We start from the raw sequence: 19,642 nt of genomic DNA on the forward strand, positions 1-19,642 counted from the left end.
CTGATAGACATTTATCTAACCTACTCTTTAATATCTCCAGAGATGGAGATTCCACAACTTCCCTAGGCAATCTATTCCAGTGTTTAACTACCCTGACAGCTAGGAACTTTTTCCTAATGTCCAACCTAAATCTCCCTTGCTGCAGTTTAATCCCATTGCTTCTTGTTCTATCATTAGAGACTAAGGTGAACAAGTTTTCTCCCTCCTCCTGATAACACCGTTTTAGATACCTGAAAACTGCTATCATGTCCCCTCTCAGTCTTCTCTTTTCCAAACTAAACAAACCCAATTCATAGGTCATGTTCTCAAGACCTTTAATCATTCTTGTTGCTCTTCTCTGGACCCTCTCCAATTTCTCCACATCTTTCTTGAAATGCGGTGCCCAGAACTGGACACAATACTCCAGTTGAGGCCTAACCAGCGCAGAGTAAAGCGGAAGAATGACTTCTCGTGTCTTTTTTACAACACACCTTTTAATGCATCCCAGAATCACGTTTGCTTTTTTTGCAACAGTATCACACTGTTGACTCATATTAAGCTTGTGGTCTACTATGACCCCTAGATCTCTTTCTGCCATACTCCTTCCTAGACAGTCTCTTCCCATTCTGTATGTGTGAAACTGATTGTTCCTTCCTAAGTGGAGCACTTTGCATTTATCTTTATTGAACTTCATCCTGTTTACCTCAGACCATTTCTCCAATTTGTCCAGATCATTTTGAATTTTGACCCTGTCCTCCAAAGCAGTTGCAATCCCTCCCAGTTTGGTATCGTCCGCAAACTTAATAAGCGTACTTTCTATGCCAACATCTAAATCGTTGATGAAGATATTGAACAGAGCCGGTCCCAAAACAGACCCCTGCGGAACCCCACTTGTTATACCTTTCCAGCAGGATTGGGAGCCATTAATAACTACTCTCTGAGTACGGTTATTCAGCCAGTTATGCACCCACCTTATAGTAGCCCCATCTAAATTGTACTTTCCTAGTTTATCTATAAGAATATCATGTGAGACCGTATCAAATGCCTTACTAAAGTCTAGGTATATCACATCCACCGCTTCTCCCTTATCCACAAGGCTCGTTATCCTATCAAAGAATGCTATCAGATTAGTTTGACACAATTTGTTCTTTACAAATCCATGCTGGCTATTCCCTATCACCTTACCACCTTCCAAGTGTTCGCAGATGATTTCTTTAATTACTTGCTCCATTATCTTCCCTGGCACAGAAGTTAAACTAACTGGTCTGTAGTTTCCTGGGTTGTTTTTATTTCCCTTTTTATAGATGGGCACTATATTTGCCCCCTTCCAGTCTTCTGGAATCTCCCCCGTCTCCCATGATTTCCCAAAGATAATAGCTAGAGGCTCAGATACCTCCTCTATTAACTCCTTGAGTATTCTAGGATGCATTTCATCAGGCCCTGGTGACTTGCAGGCATCTAACTTTTCTAAGTGATTTTTTACTTGCTCTTTTTTTATTTTCTCTTCTAAACCTACCCTCTTCCCGTAAGCATTCACTATACTAGACATTCCTTCAGACTTCTCAGTGAAGACTGAAACAAAGAAGTCATTAAGCATCTCTGCCATTTCCAAGTCTCCCGTTACTGTTTCCCCCTCCTCACTGAGCAGTGGGCCTACCCTGTCTTTGGTCTTCCTCTTGCTTCTAATGTATTGATAAAAAGTCTTCTTGTTTCCCTTTATTCCCATAGCTAGTTTGAGCTCATTTTGTGCCCTTGCCTTTCTAATCTTGCCTCTGCATTCCTGTGTTATTTGCCTATATTCATCCTTTGTGATCTTACCTAGTTTCCATTTTTTATATGACACCTTTTTATTTTGTAGGTCATGCAAGATCTCGTGGTTAAGCCAAGGTGGTCTTTTGCCACATTTTCTATCTTTCCTAACCATCGGAATAGCTTGCTTTTTGGCCCTTAATAGCGTCCCTTTGAAAAACTGCCAACTCTCCTCAGTTGTTTTTCCCCTCAGTCTTGATTCCCATGGGACCTTACCTATCAGCTCTCTGAGCTTACCAAAATCTGCCTTCCTGAAATCCATTGTCTCTATTTTGCTGTACTCCCTTCTACTCTTCCTTAGAATTGCAAACTCTATGATTTCATGATCACTTTCACCCAAGCTTCCTTCTACTTTCAAATTCTCAACGAGTTCCTCCCTATTTGTTAAAATCAAGTCTAGAACAGCTTCCCCCCTAGTAGCTTTTTCAACTTTCTGAAATAAAAATTTGTCTGCAATGCAGTCCAGGAACTTATTGGATAGTCTGTGCCTCGCGGTGTTATTTTCCCAACATATATCTGGATAGTTGAAGTCCCCCATCACCACCAAATCTTGGGCTTTGGATGATTTTGTTATTTGTTTGAAAAAAGCCTCATCCACCTCTTCCATCTGATTAGGTGGCCTGTAGTAGACTCCCAGCACAACATCACCTGTGTTTTTTACCCCTTTTAGCCTAACCCAGAGACTCTCAACACTTCCATCTCCTATGTCCATCTCCACCTCAGTCCAAGTGTGTACATTTTTAATATATAAGGCAACACCTCCTCCCTTTTCCCCCTGTCTATCCTTCCTGAGCAAACTATACCCATCCACACCAACATTCCAGTCGTGTGTATTATCCCACCAAGTTTCAGTATCGCCAACAATGTCATAGTTGTATTTATTTATTAGCACTTCCAATTCTTCCTGCTTATTACCCATACTTCTTGCATTTGTATATAGGCATCTAAGATACTGGTTTGATCTTGCCTCCCAGCTTTGCCCTGACCCTCCTTTCTCTCTGCCATTATAGCCCTTGCTCCCTCCTGTTTCCAACTCATCTCCCAGGTCTTGTTCCCCACTTACCTGTGGGGTTTGCTCACCTGTCCCTGTCGAACCTAGTTTAAAGCCCTCCTTACTAGGTTAGCCAGTCTGTGCGCAAATAAGGCCTTTCCCCTCCTCGAAAAGTGAACACCATCTGTGCCTAGCAGTCCTTCCTCGAATAGCATCCCATGGTCAAGGAAGCCAAAGCCCTCCTGGTGACACCATCTTCGCAGCCAGGCATTCACCTCCATGATGCTTATTACATTTGCAGATGATGCCAAGCTGGGAGGGGTTGCAAGCACTTTGGAGGGCAAGGTTAGAATTCAAAATGTCCTTGACAAATTCGAGAATTGGTCTCAAATCCACAAAGTGAAATTCAAGGAAGTTAAGTTCAAAAAAATAGGAAGCAATAGATGATAGTACTGCTGAAAAGGAGCTGAGGGTTATAGTGGATCACAGACTGAATATGAGTCAACAACGTGATACAGTTTCAAAAAAGACTAATATTCTCCAATGTAGTAACAGGAGTGGTGTATGTAAGAAATGAAAGAAAGAACAGAGGAGGAAATTGTCCTGTTCTGTTTGGCACTGGTGAGGCCTCAGCTGGAGTACAGTGTCCAATTCCGGGCACCAAAAAAGGTGGACAAATTGGAGAGAGTCCAGAGGAGAGCAACAAAATGATAAAAGGTGTAGAAAACCTGAACTATGAGGCTTCCAAGGGAGATGGTGGAATCCATTATTGGAGGTTTTTAAGAACAAGTTGGACAAACACCAGTCAGGGATGGTCTAGGTTTACTTGGTCTTGCCTCCGTGCAGGGCCTGGACTTGATGACCACTTCAGGTCTCATCCAGCCCAACATTTCTATGATTCTATGACACTGGCTAAGAGAGTGAGCATGCCTCCCTCTGCGGGTTGGTCCAAGCAATTTCAACAACCTCCTTGTAGCTACAAGTGTTGTCCTTTAGTTTGAGTGATACAGGCCTACAGTTTGGGGCTCAAGACCCTAGGTTCAGTCCCCTCTGATCACCATGTCTGTATTACGTACTGTTATATACAGAAGATGTGCCATCCCAGATCAGACCACACATTCAAGTTCTTCAGCATCCTACCTTCTGCAGTGATCATTGCCTGATGCTTCATAGGAAGGCACAAAAATCCGCAGTGCACCTGGGCTTATATGCATGGGGGAAACAACTCCTTTCTGGCTAAAGCTGGTCCCATATGTTATAAGGACTAATTTGCAAAGAGATAGGTGCCAACAGATGGTGGGTGGCCATCGAGATATGAGCTAGACTGGCTCTGACAAATGAAATGCAAATGATATGATGTGTTATTTATAGATTAGTATCACAGGGAAGCTCAGATAATTCATTCTGACTTGCCAAAGAAACTTGGTTATTATTAGTACAGTGTCAGAATCATGCTAGATGCTTTATAGAAACAAATAGAGAGGCAAGGTGCATTTCCTAGAGCAATGGTGGGTAAACTGTGGCTAGCACGCGGCCTTTCAGGATAATCCACTGGTGGGCCGCCAGACAGTTTGTTTACATTTGCATGGCTGCCCGTGAACCGTGGTCACTGATATATTTATAGGTACATTTTTAAAATGTCCTTTGATATGAAACTGTCCAATTGCTCTGTGGCTAATCTGTGTTCCTAGCACAGTAACCCTAACCCAGCCCCCATCCACTTGTTTGTTCACCCACTTATTACACTTGTGTCTTACTTTAGACTATAAACTCTCCAGGGCAGGGACTGCTTTTTAATGTTTGTAAGCTGGCAAAATGGCTCCTGAATCATCCATGCTGACCTCCTATAAACACAGGCCAGAGAACTGCCCCCAAAATAATCCCTACAGCAGAGCTTTTAGAGAAACAGCCAATTTTGATATAAAAATTGTCAGTGATGGAGACTCCACCATGACCCTTGGTAAATTGTTCCAATGGTTAATGACCCTCACACTGTTACAGATTTATGCCTTATTTCCAGTCTGAATTGTCCAGCTTCAGCTTCCAACCATTGGATCCTGTTATTGCATTCTCTGCTGGATTGAAGAGCCCATTATTAAGTATAGTAACTCCTCACTTAAAGTCGTCTCGGTTAATGTTGTTTGGTTGTTATGTCGCTGATCAATTAGAGAACACGCTCATTTAAAATTGTGCAATGTTCCCTTATAATGTTGCTTTGCAGCTGCCTGCTTTGCCCACTGCTTGCAGAAAGAACAGCTCATTGGAACTAGCTGGTGAGGGCTTGGAACCAGGGTGGACCAGCAGCCTCCCATCCATCAGCTCCCCGATCCTCTAAGTTCCCTATGCGGCAGGGGCCGGTGCCCCGGGCCCTTTTAATCACCACCAGAGCCCTGGGGCTCCCGGTCACTGCCACAGCTACCGCTACCACGGGGCTCCAGCAGTGATTTAAAGGGCCTGGGGCTCCCAGACGCTGCAAATACAGCCAGAGACCCAGGCCCTTTAAATCTCAATTTAAAGGGCCCAGGGATTTAAAGGCCCGCCTCTTTCAGTTGCAGCCCTGCCCCCTTCCAGTTCAGGCCCTGCCCCCTGCGAGCACTGCAGCCCTGCGTACCGTACCGGTAAGTCCTTTAAGGTACTTTCATCCCTGAGCGTGACGCTACACTAACAACATGATAACCTTTGAGGGCTCGGCCGAGTTCTAGTTCATCATTTAGCAGTAAGGCATTCCCTGGGAATTATCCCACCCTCTGACTTCGCCACCTCAGCCAAGCTTCACAATCATCATTGCTGTGTACAGTATTAAATTCTTTGTTTAAAACTTATGCCGTATGTGTATATATATGTTCTTATGGGGTTAGGTTACAGGGAAATTTTTTTCGCCAGACAATTAGTCTTTTGTCTGGCGAAAAAAATTTCCCTGGAACCTAACCCCATAAAAACATAAGAACGGTCGTACTGGGTCAGACCAAAGGGCCATCTAGCCCAGTATCCTGTCTACCAACAGTGGCCAATGCCAGGTGCCCCAGAGAGAGTGAACCTAACAGGCAATGATCAAGTGATATCTCTCTTGCCATCCATCTCCATCCTCTGACAAACAGAGGCTAGGGACACCATTCCTTACCCATCCTGGCTAATAGCCATTTATAGACTTAACCACCATGAATTTATCCAGTTCTCTTTTAAACGCTGTTATAGTCCCAGCCTTCACAACCTCCTCAGGCAAGGAGTTCCACAGGTTGACCGTGCGCTGCATGAAGAAGAACTTCCTTTTTATTTATTTTAAACCTGCTGCCTATTAATTACATTTGGTGACCCCTAGTTCTTGTATTATGGGAATAAGTAAATAACTTTTCCTTAACCACTTTCTTCATATCACTCATGATTTTATATACCTCTATCATATCCCCCCTTAGTCTCCTTTTCCACGCTGAAGAGTCCAGCCTCTTTAATCTTTCCTCATATGAGACCCTCTCCAAACCCCTAATCATTTTAGTTGCCCTTTTCTGAACCTTTTCTAGTGCCAGTAGATCTTTTTTGAGGTGAGGAGACCACATCTGTATGCAGTATTTGAGATGTGGGCGTACCATCAATTTATATAAGGGCAATAATATATTCTCCATCTTATTCTCTATCCATTTTCTAATGATTCCTAACATCCTGTTTGCTTTTTGACATCATCTGCACACTGTGTGGACATCTTCAGAGAACTATCCACGATGACTCCAAGTTCTTTTTCCTGACTCACTGTAGCTAAATTAGCCCCCATCTTATTGTATGTATAGTTGGGATGATTTCTTTCAATGTGCATTACTTTACATTTATCCACATTAAATTTCATTTCCCATTTTGTTCCCCAATCACTTAGTTTTGTGAGATCTTTTTGAAGTTCTTCACAGTCTGCTTTGGTCTTAACTATCTAGAGCAGTTTAGTATTGTCTGCAAACTTCGCCACCTCACTGTTTACCCCTTTCTCCAGATCATTTATGAATAAGTTGAATAGGATTGGTCCAAGGACTGACCCTTGGGGAACACCACCAGTTACCCCTCTCCATTCTGAGAATTTACCATTAATTCCTACCCTTTGTTCCCTGTCTTTTAACCAGTTCTCAATCCATGAAAGGACCTTTCCTTTTATCCCACAACAGCTTAATTTACTTAAGAGCCTTTGGTGAGGGACCTTGTCAAAGGCTTTCTGGAAATCTAAGTACACTATGTCCACTGGATCCCTCTTGTCCACATGTTTGTTGACCCCTTCAAAGAACTCTAATAGATTAGTAAGACACGATTTCCCTTTATAGAAACCATGTTGACTATTGCTCAACAGTTTATGTATTTCTATGTGCCTGACAATTTTATTCTTAAACTATTGTTTCGACTAATTTGCCCGGTACTGATGTTAGACTTACTGGTCTGTAATTGCCAGTATCACCTCTAGAGCCCTTCTTAAATATTGGCGTTACTGTCGGGGAAAAGACCACCACCTTAATGATTTGATCAGATAGCCTGAGGCTCCTTTATTTCATACAAGCATATATGCAGGGAGAGACAGTATAGACCCCACGCAAGAGGCTGGCTGCTCTACATGTTACAAATTTTACCAAGCTTATAAAGGTTAAAACCGCCAAATGTAGCACGCTGGTTACACATGTTATTTGCCTTATTTGGAATATAATGTTGATAACAAGCAAGCTGACCGATTAATTCTCCATCTATGGCAAAACCCCAATTTTCCATCTATGGCTTTTCCTGTTATTGTCTTTTCCAATCAAGTCTGCGGTTTGACCATTCTAGCACCTTTTCTGTAGTCCCGATAGCAAGCTCAGCTGTTATAACTTAACAGATCTTCTGGTTCCCCTTTATCCAATTCTAGTTCCTCTTTTTGGAGCCCTGACCACATCTTTCTGTCTCGGCATGCCCTTTATACAAAAAAACAAGTTTAGCAGAAGTTAAAACTCTTGCTCCTAGCTAAAGGCTTTTAGGCCTACTTTTACTCTATTCTCAGCAAAAAGCCTGGGGCCTTGGGTAAGGTAGGGTCGGGGGGGGGAGGGGTTTCCCTATCATTACATTAGCTAACTTCCAGTCATTGGGTACAGAAGCCAATTTAAAGGACAGGTTACAAACCTTAGTTAATAGTTCCGCAACTTCACATTTGAGTTCTTTCAGAACTCTTGGGTGAATGCCATCCTGTCTCGGTGACTTGTTAATGTTGAGTTTATCAATTCATTCCAAAACCTCCTCTAGTGACACTTCAATCTGTGACAGTTCCTCAGATTTGTCACCTACAAAAGCCAGCTTAGGTTTGGGAATCTCCCTAACATCCTCAGCCGTGAAGACTGAAGCAAAGAATCCATTTAGTTTCTCTGCAATGACTTTATCGTCTTTAAGCGCTCCTTTTGTATTTCGATCGTTAAGGGGCCCCACCGGTTGTTTAGCAGGCTTCCTGCTTCTGATGTACTTAAAAAACATTTTGTTATTACCTTTGGAATTTTTGGCTAGCCGTTCTTCAAACTCCTCTTTGGCTTTTCTTATTACACTCTTGCACTTAATTTGGCAGTGTTTATGCTCCTTTCTATTTGCCTCACTAGGAATTGACTTCCACTTTTTAAAGGAAGTCTTTTTATCTCTCACTGCTTCTTTTACATGGCCGTTAAGCCACAGTGTCACTTTTTTAGTTCTTTTATTGTGTTTCTTAATTTGGGGTGTACATTGAAGTTGCACCTCTATTATGTGTCTTTAAAAAGCACCCATGCAGCTTACAGGGATTTCACTTTAGTCACTGTACCTTTTAACTTCTGTTTAACTAACCTCCTCATTTTTGCATAGTTCTCCCTTTTGAAATTAAATGCCACAGTGTTGGGCTGTTGAAATGTTCTTCCCACCACAGGGATGTTGAATGCTATTGTATTATGGTCACTATTTCCAAGCGGTCCTGTTACAGTTACCTCTTGGACCAGCACCTGCGCTCCACTCAGGATTAAATCTAGAGTTGCCTTGAGAAAGTTTATCTCTGCATTTCGTCCTGAAGTGAAATGTTTTCAGTCAATATGGGGATACGTGAAATCCCCCACTATTACTGAGTTCTTAATTCTGATAGTCTCTCTAATTTTCCTTAGCATTTCATCATCACTATCACTGTCCTGGTCAGATGGCTGATAATAGATCCCTAATGTTATATTCTTATTAGAGCATGACATTTCTATCCATAGAGATTCTATGGAACATGTGGATTCACGTAAGATTTTTACTTCATTTGATTCTACATTTTCTTTCACATATAGTGCCACTCCCGCCCCTGCATGACCTGTTCTGTCCTTCTGATATATTTTGTACCCTGGAATGATTGTGTCCCATTGATTGCTCTCAGTCCACCAGGTTTCTGTGATGCCTGTTATATCAATATCCTCCTTTATCACAAGGCACTCTAGTTCACCCATCTTATTATTTAGACTTCTAGCATTTGTGTACAAGCACTTAAAAAACTTGTCCCTGTTTATTTGTCTGCCCTTTTCTGATGTGTCAGATTCTTTTTTATGTGAATGTTTATCATCTGATCTGGCCCTTACATTATCCTCTTCCATCCTCTTCCACTCTGCCAAGTATCAAACTGCCCCAGACCTCCTTACCTTTTAAAACCAGATAAGCTCAGGAAGAGTTGGAGGAGTAAAATTATCCTTCATTAAGAATCAACCAGTGGTTCTTCCAACCAGAACGTACTGCTCTGACCCCCCTCGCCCTCAATATTACTGGGATTCCACTACAACATTGTAAGAACGCAGGGCCTGAATCTGATCTCACTTGTGCCGATGTTCCACTGCGCCAGCTTAGCTAAATTCAGTGCCGTTACTCCTGATTTACTCCACTGTATCTGGGATCATGATCAGACCTTTATGGTTTTAGCTGATTACAGCAGAAGAGCTTGCAAAAGTTGTGGTTGCAAGAAAGCAATGCTGAGAAGCACCGATCGCTCTGAGTGAAAGAGCCTGTCTCAGAGGATAACCGTATAAAAGATTTCTTTAAGAGATGACTAGACAGGTCTCTAGGGCTAGTCAGCCCCCTTTACCCCCCTCTAGGCCTCTCAAGACAGCTGCTGTTGGAAAGAGCTCAGATCCACAGAGCTGTGCTCCCTCTTGCATCCAGAGCACTGCATCCCCCTAAGCATCATGAAATGGAGATAACTTGCTGTGCCTGTGCCTGTGCCTGTGCCATGCCGCCAGAGCCCCCGGTTGTCAGCAGGCTGGATCCAACTGGGGCCCTCTGGAGCTTAGTGCATGAGCCTCTCCAGAATGAGCTAAAAGCCAACTGGCTGTTAGCCAGGGCTGGCTCTAGGTACCAGCCTAGCAAGCAGGTGCCTGGGCAGCAAACGGGAAAGGGTGGCTTTCTGGGCTGTCTTAGGGCAGCACTGTGGTGGCTTTCAGCGGCATGCCGGCGGCAGCTCCTCCGGTTCCCTCTTCGGTGGCACGCCAGTGGCAGCTTCCCCCCCACCCTCCTTCACCACTTGGAGTGGCAAAAAAGGCAGAGCTGGCCCTGCTGTTAGCTAAGGCTGTAGCCCAGACTCATTTTCTCTCTCACTAAGTGGTCTCGGTGCCACTAGATGGGACAGAACACCACACCCAGGAGATGTGTGGGTTACACCTGCACTGAGCTATTATTATGACATCCACACAAGCTAGTGCTGGAAAGACAGCCAACGCACCAGCCATTGCTTCGCACTCCCATGTGGCTGGCTGCAAAGGGAGGTTTGCAGAAGTGCCAGCTCCCACTGAAAGGTAGAATCTTTGCCAGCGGTGCTGCAAAACTCCCCCTCTGCCCCTGCCATTTCTAGCTGCTTCCCTGGCTCTCAGGCACAGAGGAATCATTAGCGGCATCTCATCTTGCTCCACACACAGAATCCCAGCAAGCAGGGTGAGAAGAAAAGCCTTCATCTTCGGCCTGCTGTCACAGTCTGGGCAGATCAGGCAGCTGCTTCTTGGAGGGGCTGGTTATAAATGAGGATCTTGGTGGTTGCCTGTGAAGGCAGTGCATGCAAAGTTTGTGCATTAGTGGGGAGGAGATACGAGATGGATGGATGGGTGTGGTATCTGCAGGGGAGTTTGCTAAAGTGAGTTTTTTTTCTTAGTTCAAGGGCAGCCAGAGGCAACAAGGCTGAGAGTCTTAACAGAATTCAGTGCTGCAGCAAATTTCATTTCGTTTGGTTTCCTTTCCCCACCAAAAGCTTCTGCACAAGGTATAAGGAGATAGTTAATACACTGCATAAGCCACAGACACCACAGTGGAAAATCCCTACTTTATTGTCTAATCCGGTGGTTCTTAACCTTTTCCATACCGAGTTCCAACAGCAAAGAGGGTGGGGATCCTGCTCCCTGTCTTCTGGGTGCAGATAGGGAGGGGGGTCACCAGTGGAGCTGGCCAGGACAGAGAAGCTCCATCCTGTGAAAAAGTTCCAGGTGGCGATAAATCTTTGTCCCAAAACCAGATGAAAAGTTAAAACCTTATGGGGGTGGCGATGAGGGGATCGAAAAGTCAAATGTGTTTCAGACTTTTAAAAACGGTTTTTTAAAAAACAAAACAGGTCCCCAGAATGCCTGGCTCGCCCACTCTTCAGCACCCTGATCTACGAGCACCCCAGGCCGCCAACCTCCCGGCCTGGCTGCCCTGGCTCCTTGATGCCTCCAGCTGTCTGACTCCCCATCAGCCCAGCTGGGTGTGCAGCCCAAGACACCAAGAAGCAGGGCAGCCCCACAGAGGGGGAGGCAGGCAGGCAGCTCTGGGAATGGGGGAGCTCAAGGAGTGGGGCAGCCTTCCAGGCAGGCGGATGGGAAGACAGGCAGCAAGTGGTTCCAAGGAGCAGGGCAGGTGGGAGTTGTTGGGCAGACCAGGAAGCTGGCTGTCTAGGGAGTTAGCGGTCAGTACCAGATTTACCATGGCACCAGGCCCACGGTCCAAAGGGGTCCCGGTCCAGCCTACTCTCTCCCCCTCACCCCCCATGGAGACAGACGCTTAGTGCTGCCAGCTCCTGCTACAGCAGGGCAGACTTTGCTGGCAGCCAAGCTCTTGCCCCGCCTCTTTCCCCAGTGTGCTATGGCTCCCAGCTCCAGACTGCTCCAGCTCCACTGTTCTAGCTCCGGCTCCACTCAGCCTCAGCAATGACGCTGCTGCTCTGCCACCTGCCCCATGGGCTGCTCCTCTGCCCGTAGCCCTGCTTCCAGCACAGGATCTGCTCTCCCTGGGCTGCTTCTGTGACTCTGCTCCCAGCTCTGACCTGCTTCCTGGCCCCTCTGGCCAGCATGGCTCTGCTCTCTCCTTAGCCCGGCCCCACTCTGCCTGAATCAGACAATTCCAGCTCACAGGGAGAATGGGACCCCCCTGGCCTCCTGACTCCCTGATTAGCCTGCCCGCCCTGTCAATCAGGCTGACCTGGAGCATTGGCCTCTCCACATTGTTCCTGGGGACTGTCAGTCTCAGAGTCCTGATTTGCCATCGATCCCTCCCCTTTTGGTGCTGGGAGCTAGCAACCAAAACACCCCCACTGAATGTCAGTAAGGAGGTGAGAGTCCAGTCCCCTTACTGGAGCAATATGCAAAGAACTGTCTGCAGTGTCACATGTGGCACAGACTGTGTGTGCGGGGCATTGCAGACCGGTGCAGGCCTGTGTGGGGCTTACAGGGGACCAGCAGCAGCTGGGCAAGGAGCCAGTGCAGAGGGGCACCAATGAGAGACACTGAGCCCAGCCTGGAAACCTGGGAGCTCCTATTTGCTTGAATAGGGGCTGGACTGGACAGGGCACCCCATGCACTAGGTCTGAAAAGACCTGACTCGAGTGGACTGTCCCAGGGACTCAAGAGCTGCTGTTGCTCACTGTGAACTGTAACATCACAAAGGGTATTTGCAACCTTTCCTTTCCTGCCAGGCCTAGTAAAATACTCTTTCCGTTAGCCATGCCTCTGAGCGGTTACTGGGACCCACCAGGGCTAGTCCCTATACAGCCCAGCAGCTGCAGCACCTACACTGCTTGCCTCCAAGTCACAGCCCACCTGGCATGCTATTGGCACCCCGGGGCTTTTCCCCACAGGACAAGTGCCTCATTCAGTACATCCACGGCTGGACACACAGGGGCAGAATTAGGTTGCTAGAGCAACCAAACCCTACCTGGTATTTGCTAGTTTTCGAGTGCTTGACTTTGCAACTTTAATGTAGGTTCTTGGGTGAGCTATTTAAGATTTAAATTACGGTAGTACCCAGGGACCCCAACCAGGGCACAGGGATGATGCTGGAGAAGCTGCTAAGGGGGGCAAGGGCAGCAACAGAAGAGCCCTTGGGTAGGGTCTGCCTCATCCCACTGAATTGACTTGGGGGTGAGGCCAGCAGCATTAATTGCACTGGGGACAGAGGGAGTGTGGCAGGGCAAAGACTCACTGGCGTGGCACCTCCTGCTAGTCGTCCTGGGAAATAGCTCTTCCAGCCCAGAGTGCCCTCTGGAGGCCAGTGTCTTGCCTGTTGCTGGCCCCCCATGTCCCTCCTGGAACCCGGTACCCCTGTTCCTTGGGGTGCTGCCCCCTGGCAGTGCCCTCACACTTTGGATCTCCCCTCTCCAGGGAGCCCCCAACCCCCTATCCCCATCTCACCTCAGTGGCTACTGCCAGTCACCATCTAGCCCCCGCTCACTGGGGCAGACTGCAGTCTGTAAAGTCCACTCATCATTGGCAAGGGGGGTTTGGACCAGCTGCCTCTGCTTAAAACCAGACTGCAGCTTCTGCAACCCTAGTACATGCTTGTGGGCCCTGAACACGGCCTGCAGCTTGGGACTTTGCTAGGTTGGATCTCCTCCAGCTCCTTCTGCCCTTCCCCAGCACTGTTCCACCTCAGGTCCCCTCCTCCACTTCCCAGGCAGCCGGGTCCTTCTCTCTCAAGAGGCTGGAGAGAGAGCATCTGTTTTTCTGGTCCACCACCCTCTTACAAGGGCCAGCAGGGCCCTGATTACCCTGGCTACAGCTTTGGCTGCTTTCCCAGTCTGCCTCTCTTTTCCCAGCTGCAGCCCTCTCCAGGCCTGTTCTAACCCCTCCTGGCAGGAGTGGGGTGTGCACCCCACTACAGGGAGGCATTAATAGAATTTGGGAGCATAAGAAGCAGGGACCACTCCTCTTTCTCTACACTACCCCATGCCCCACTTCTTCCCCCCAGGCTCTGCCCCTGCCCCACTTCTTCCCTCGAGGCCCTGCTTTGAGAGCTTCCCTCAGAGACCTGTGTATTTTCAGAGCTCTATGACAGTAATTGCAAGGAGGGCATTTAGGGCATTCATCTGCTAAAGGGAAGAGTGCACACCTGAACTGCCGGAGGCGTATGGGAGTAGGTGGGTGTCCTTTCCGGGTGCCTGAGAACAGGAACTAAAACTGAGCATCAAATAACAAGCTCTTGTTTCACCCTCAGTCACAAGACTCAGCTTTTTAAAGAGAACTTGGGTTATTCTGAGAATTCACACCTTTTGTTTAAGGGTTTTGTGCAAGTGTCATAGCGTTCTTTCTCAGATCTGAACCTTAGAGTTCAGAAAATGAGATACTAGCATGAATTTCCCTAAGCTTAATTACCAGCTTAGATCTGATAGGCTACCACCACTCAAAAATATAGTGGGGCACTCTGACCTCCCCAACCTTCCCTGGGGACCCCAAGAACCCAGACCCCTTGGGTTCTTAAAACAAGGAGAAATAAACCATTCCCCCACCTTCCCCCTCTCAGAACTTCCCTCCCTGGGCTATCCTGAGATACTGATCTAACCTCTTAAATCACCATACAGAGAAGCATCTCCCTTCCCTTCCACAAAGAGGCAAACAGATTCAAGGAAAACAGAGAGAGATTTTATCTCTCCCCCTCCTCTCTCCCCACCCGTCCTGGTGAGTTATCCCAATCCCCTGGGATAAAACAAGGGAAACAGAGAAAAAAACAATCAATCAGGTTCTCTAAAAAGAAATCTTTTAATAAAAGAAAGGAAAAAGTAAAGAATTATCTCTGTAACTTCAAGATGTAAATATTACAGGGTCTTATAGCTTACAGACACCAGAAAGAGACTTTGGCATAGATAAACATAGCTTTGCAGTGGGAAAAGCATAACTTTGCAGTGGGAAAGTCCAATGAATGAATGTCCCTGTAGCACAGCACTCCCCTCTCCCTCCACTGCACCCCATTCTCAGTTTCTTTCTTGGTCAGCAAAGGCTCAGAGGTGCCTTCGCGCAGGTTCCCCTCCCACCCCCGGGAATGAGGGGTGGGGAAGCATTGAGCAATGCCTCCACGGCTGCCTCACATGGTTGCTGCCGTTCACTCCTGCTGCCGGCCGCAGCCACCATCATTCACCCAGCCACTGCTGCTGCTGCTTCTCTGCTGCCACTTGCCCCTTTCTACCATGACACATGTTGAGGCTCCCCCACAGCACTCAGCTCAGTGGGGAACCTCCTGCTGCTACAGGCCAGGCAGTGATTTTTGCTGCAATCCTACCCCACAGCAGGCCTAAGGTTCAGCAGCTGGACCTGGGTATCTATGAACTCAGCTCTAGGAATCACTAGACAAAATAAAGACTCTCACTGCAATTTAATCAGTTCTTCTTTTAAACAGAGAAAAAGAAGAGCAGTTTCAAAGAGGCCCAGAGCCCTAGCCTCTCTTGCTTTCTCTTCACTAGGCTTTGGCATCCTGCCCCCTTGCTTGATGAGTGCAGTTCAGTTTAGGGTGATCCCCTCAGTCCGGTTAGGCTGAGCACAGTCCTGCTGCCAGTCACTTGTACAATCAGGGTAGCAATCTTCCACTACCCTTTCACTTAACACTAAAGTGGTTTTTAACCCAACACCAGCCAAAATAGATCACTTTGGGAAGAGAGCTCCGGCTGCTGGATACCTAGGCAGAGTGGGCGTGTTCATTTAAATATGCTCTGGTTCCTTGTCTTTTCCCTCTGGCTCAGTGGTTCTCAAACATGGGTCAGGACCCCAAAGTAGATCATGACAGGGCCGCCCAGAGGATTCAGGGGACCTGGGGCAAAGCAATTTTGGGGGCCCCTTCCATAAAAAAAGTTGCAATACTATAGAATACTGTATTCTAGTGGGGGCCCCTGTGGGGCCCGGGGAAAATTGCCCCACTTGCCCCCCCACCAGGTGGCCCTGGGAAAAATAAACATTTAAAAACCTTCCACATCTCAGCACAAACCCAGTTTTGAGAAAATTTATTTTCAAGTCACGTTTACAAGGTATCACTGGTTCTCAGCATCAGCTAATGCTAAAAGGCACTAAAGCTCATTAAAAAGGTTGGACAAATATTTTCCGTCAAAACTTTTTCTGGATTGAAAACTAGGGGCTTTTAAAAAGCAGAAAAAATCATGGACAATGTCCTTCAAAATTTGTTGTGGTTTTTTTAATTGAAAAGCTGAAAAAAGTCTGCCAAAATCTAAACGTGCTTTGGGGTTTCAGAAGTGTGTGACCAAATATTTGCTGCTTGCTCTGTTTGATTGTTTAAAGAAATAATAAAAAAATTCTGCTTAAAAAAAATCCAAAACTTTTGAATTTTAATGGGGTTAGATGGCTCCTTGATCTTCTCCAGCAAAAGCACACACAACAACAGACAGACAAAGACTTTCCTCCCTCCCAGATTTGAAAGTATCTTGTCTCCTTATTGGTCCTGTTGGTCAGGTGTCAGCTAGGTTATGTGAGCTTCTTAACCCTTTACAGGCAAAATAGGAATTAATCCTTAACTGTATGTTTATGACACACTCTAAAAGCTTATCAGATGTCACTGCTCAATCAGATGGGGGCCCTAGTAAGCCAAAGTTCTTCCAGCCCTTCTGGAAAGGTTGCGTCTTTGGTCAGAAGGACTTGTCTGCTTGCTGAATCAAAAGAAGGCCCTGAGTCAGTTTAAATGTAGATTTTTTTATGCCAAACATCCTTTCTTAGCCAGTTGGTCTCTGGAAAACCTAGTTTGAACCGGTTTATGCAAGCGTCCCCAGGCATGGTACGTCTCTGGAGGTCTTTACAACCCCGAGGGATTCACCTTAAATCACCATCCACTGCTTTTAGTTCCTAGAGGAACTGTGGTATCATTCCCCCTCACTCTCCTCCACTGTCCCAAGTTGCCTACAGTCCCTGGCCCACAGTGATACATAAACCATTCATAAGCTTAATACAGTATGTATCCCCAGAGATACTGCACAAGGTTGTAACATATGTCATAACACCCTAGTATAATATTAGTCTCTTTTGTAGCTGCATCATATTGTTGACACATTCACTTTATGATTCACTATAATCCCCAGATCCTTTCCAGCAGTACTACTGCCTAGCTAGTTATTCCCCATTTTGTAGTTATGCATTTGATTTTTCATTCCTAAGTGTAGTACTTTGCACTTGTTTTTATTGAATTTAATCTGCTGATTTCAGACCAATCCTCCAATTTATCAAGGGCATTTAAAATTCTAATCCTCTTCTCCAAAGTGCTTTCAACCCCTCCCAGCCTGGTGTCATCTGCAAATTGCATAAGTTGAACTTTCGACTCCATTATCCAATTGATTTATGAAAATATTGAATAGTACTGGACTCCTGTGGGACCTGCTGGACACATTTCCCCACTTTGAAAGTGTATCATTGATAACCATTCCTTGATTACTGTCCTTCAACCAGTTTTTCACCCACTGTTTCACCTACCTGCACATGACTGAGCCATAGAAGGCAGGCCAACCACATACTTGGCTAAAATACTGTAGAAATATCTTGTGGTTAATCTGCAGAGCAGAAATTCACTATTTTTCTTCTTTGCCCAAGGAGTGACTCCGTTATAGGTCGGAAGGAGGAATGTGCTGATGCCATCCACCAAAAGTAACAGTTCCAGCCAGATATCTAGGCACTGGGACAGAGGCTGGGTGAGAAGCTGAGTGTTAAGCAAGCTATATTTAGCAGGTGCCCCTATGAGACTGAACTCAGGCCAGTGGGCCATTCAGGCAAGGCATAAGGAGCATACAGAAGCCTGTGCGGTTACAACTAAAGCTGAGTGATTTTTTTTGTTCAATCAAAACAACATTTAAGGAAAAATGTGTAGAAAAATGATGTTTCATTCAACTTTTGTTTTCCACTTAAATTCAAGTCTCTAAAAATGGTTTTCATTGAGCTTTTCCTCTCTTGGGCTTTCCTTCTCCTCGCCTCCTTTTCCCTCAGGGGAGAGAAAAAGGTAAAGAGGGAGAGAAAGGAGGTGGGGTAGAGGGATAACAACAAATTGAAAACCTTGGAGGGTTTTTTGATTCTTGTTTCACCAAAAAGCAGAACAAAAAACAAACAAACAAATAAAAACCCTGCTAAAAATTTCAAATGAAATAAGAACTTTTTAGAATCCCTGACCCATCCTGCTCCTTGTCCCCTGACCCCCTCCGAGACTCCCCCAATCCACCCCTCCTTCCCTGTTCCCTGACCTCCCCCCTAGAATCTCTGCCCCATCCAACCCCCCCTCCCTGTGCCCTGACTGTCCCTGGGACTCCCTGCCCCTTATCTAACTCCCCCAGCCCTGGCCGTTTACCCATGCCTCCCAGCTACTCAGCGTGCTTGTCGAGAAGCGGCCCTGAACAGCGCTGCAGCCGCATGGCTCGGGGAGTGGGGGGCTGAGTTCCTCTCTGCTCAGAGCCATGTGGTAAGGGGGGGAAGCCACTCGGCCCGGGGCTCGCAGCCCTGCCCCCTTACCACACAGCTCTGAGTGGGGCGGAGCCCAGGCCTCCCCGGAGCCACGCGGCTGCTGCGCTGTCCAGGATGCACTGAGGCGCTGGGGGGATGAAAGGGGCGAGCCTCAGCTATTCTCGTGGGGGCCCCTGCGGGGCCCAGGGCCTGGGGAAAATTGCCCCACTTGTCCCCCCCTCTGGGCGGCCCTGGATCATGACCCTATTTTAATGGGGTCGCCAGCGTAGCCCAGCGGACCAGCTTACCTCTCTTATATTCACTGCTTTGCATTATATTCTGCTTTATTCTATTCAGTAGTAATGCAAGGCACAGGCGCTGAATCCGTGGGTGCTCTGGGCCTGGAGCACCCATGGGGAAAAATTGGTGGTTGCTCAGCACCCACCGGCAGCTCCCTGGACTGCCCCCCCCAGCTCAGCTCCGCCCCTGCTCCACCTCTGCCTCCTCCGCTGAGGGCGCCGCGTGCCCGCTTTCCCCCCTAGCTCCCAGTGCTTGCACCTGGAAACAGCTGTTTCACACGGCTGAGAAGGGGAATGCGGTGTGCTCCCAGGGTGGGGATTTGGGGAAGAGGTCCAATAGGGGCAGGGAGGGGGCGGAGTTGGGGCAGGGATTTTGGGGAAGGGGTTGGAATGGAGGTGGTGAAAAGGTGGAGTCAGGGTGGGGGGCATAAGCACCCACCGGTGCCAAGGAAAGTTGGCGCCTGTGATGCAAGGAACCTGCAGGCTTGTATCCTGTAAGACATTGGCTTCAGCAGTTAGCATGAGGCTTGAGACCTATGAATTTTGGCAAAGGTAACTCCAAAGTTTTGAGGCAGTAGAGTGTAAGGGGGAATTTTGTCCATAATGACATCAGCCAACCACAGAGCATGAACTGACTGACACCAGCTCCTGGAAGGTTTTGGACGGAACGTCCGTCTCCAAGAGTGCCATGGCAACGAATTGATGTATATGATAATGAGGTGAAATCTTAAATACACTAACCTACAGAAGGAGGACACCCTAACATTGGTAAGGGAAGGAAATACAAATGAGGAAGAGGGGAGAAACCCCTACTGAATATGCATTAGACACTGTAACGTCAGCGTAACGTATTATAAAAGTGGCATCCCAGGGCAGTAGAGGAGAGAGATGTAGCCCTGAGGAGGGGCCAGAATGATGGCCACTGGTGAAGATGAGGAAGG

General features: G+C 46.9%; 1 protein-coding gene across 2 annotated transcripts in view; it reads right to left on the bottom strand.

Annotated features, from left to right (window-relative positions):
- The window catches only part of LOC127045386 (lymphocyte antigen 6E-like), an 810,322-nt gene extending 799,553 nt beyond the window's left edge, over positions 1–10,769 (bottom strand). For both annotated transcript variants that reach the window (XM_050941470.1, XM_050941469.1), the window contains exon 1: positions 10,650–10,769. In XM_050941470.1, the coding sequence (XP_050797427.1) occupies positions 10,650–10,701 (52 nt within the window). In that variant the 5' untranslated portion in view covers positions 10,702–10,769. The remainder of the gene's footprint in view (positions 1–10,649) is intronic.
- Positions 10,770–19,642: the final 8,873 nt, after the last annotated feature.

This window comes from Gopherus flavomarginatus, chromosome 2, assembly GCF_025201925.1.
Source record: "Gopherus flavomarginatus isolate rGopFla2 chromosome 2, rGopFla2.mat.asm, whole genome shotgun sequence".
Classification (NCBI taxonomy): domain Eukaryota; kingdom Metazoa; phylum Chordata; order Testudines; family Testudinidae; genus Gopherus; species Gopherus flavomarginatus.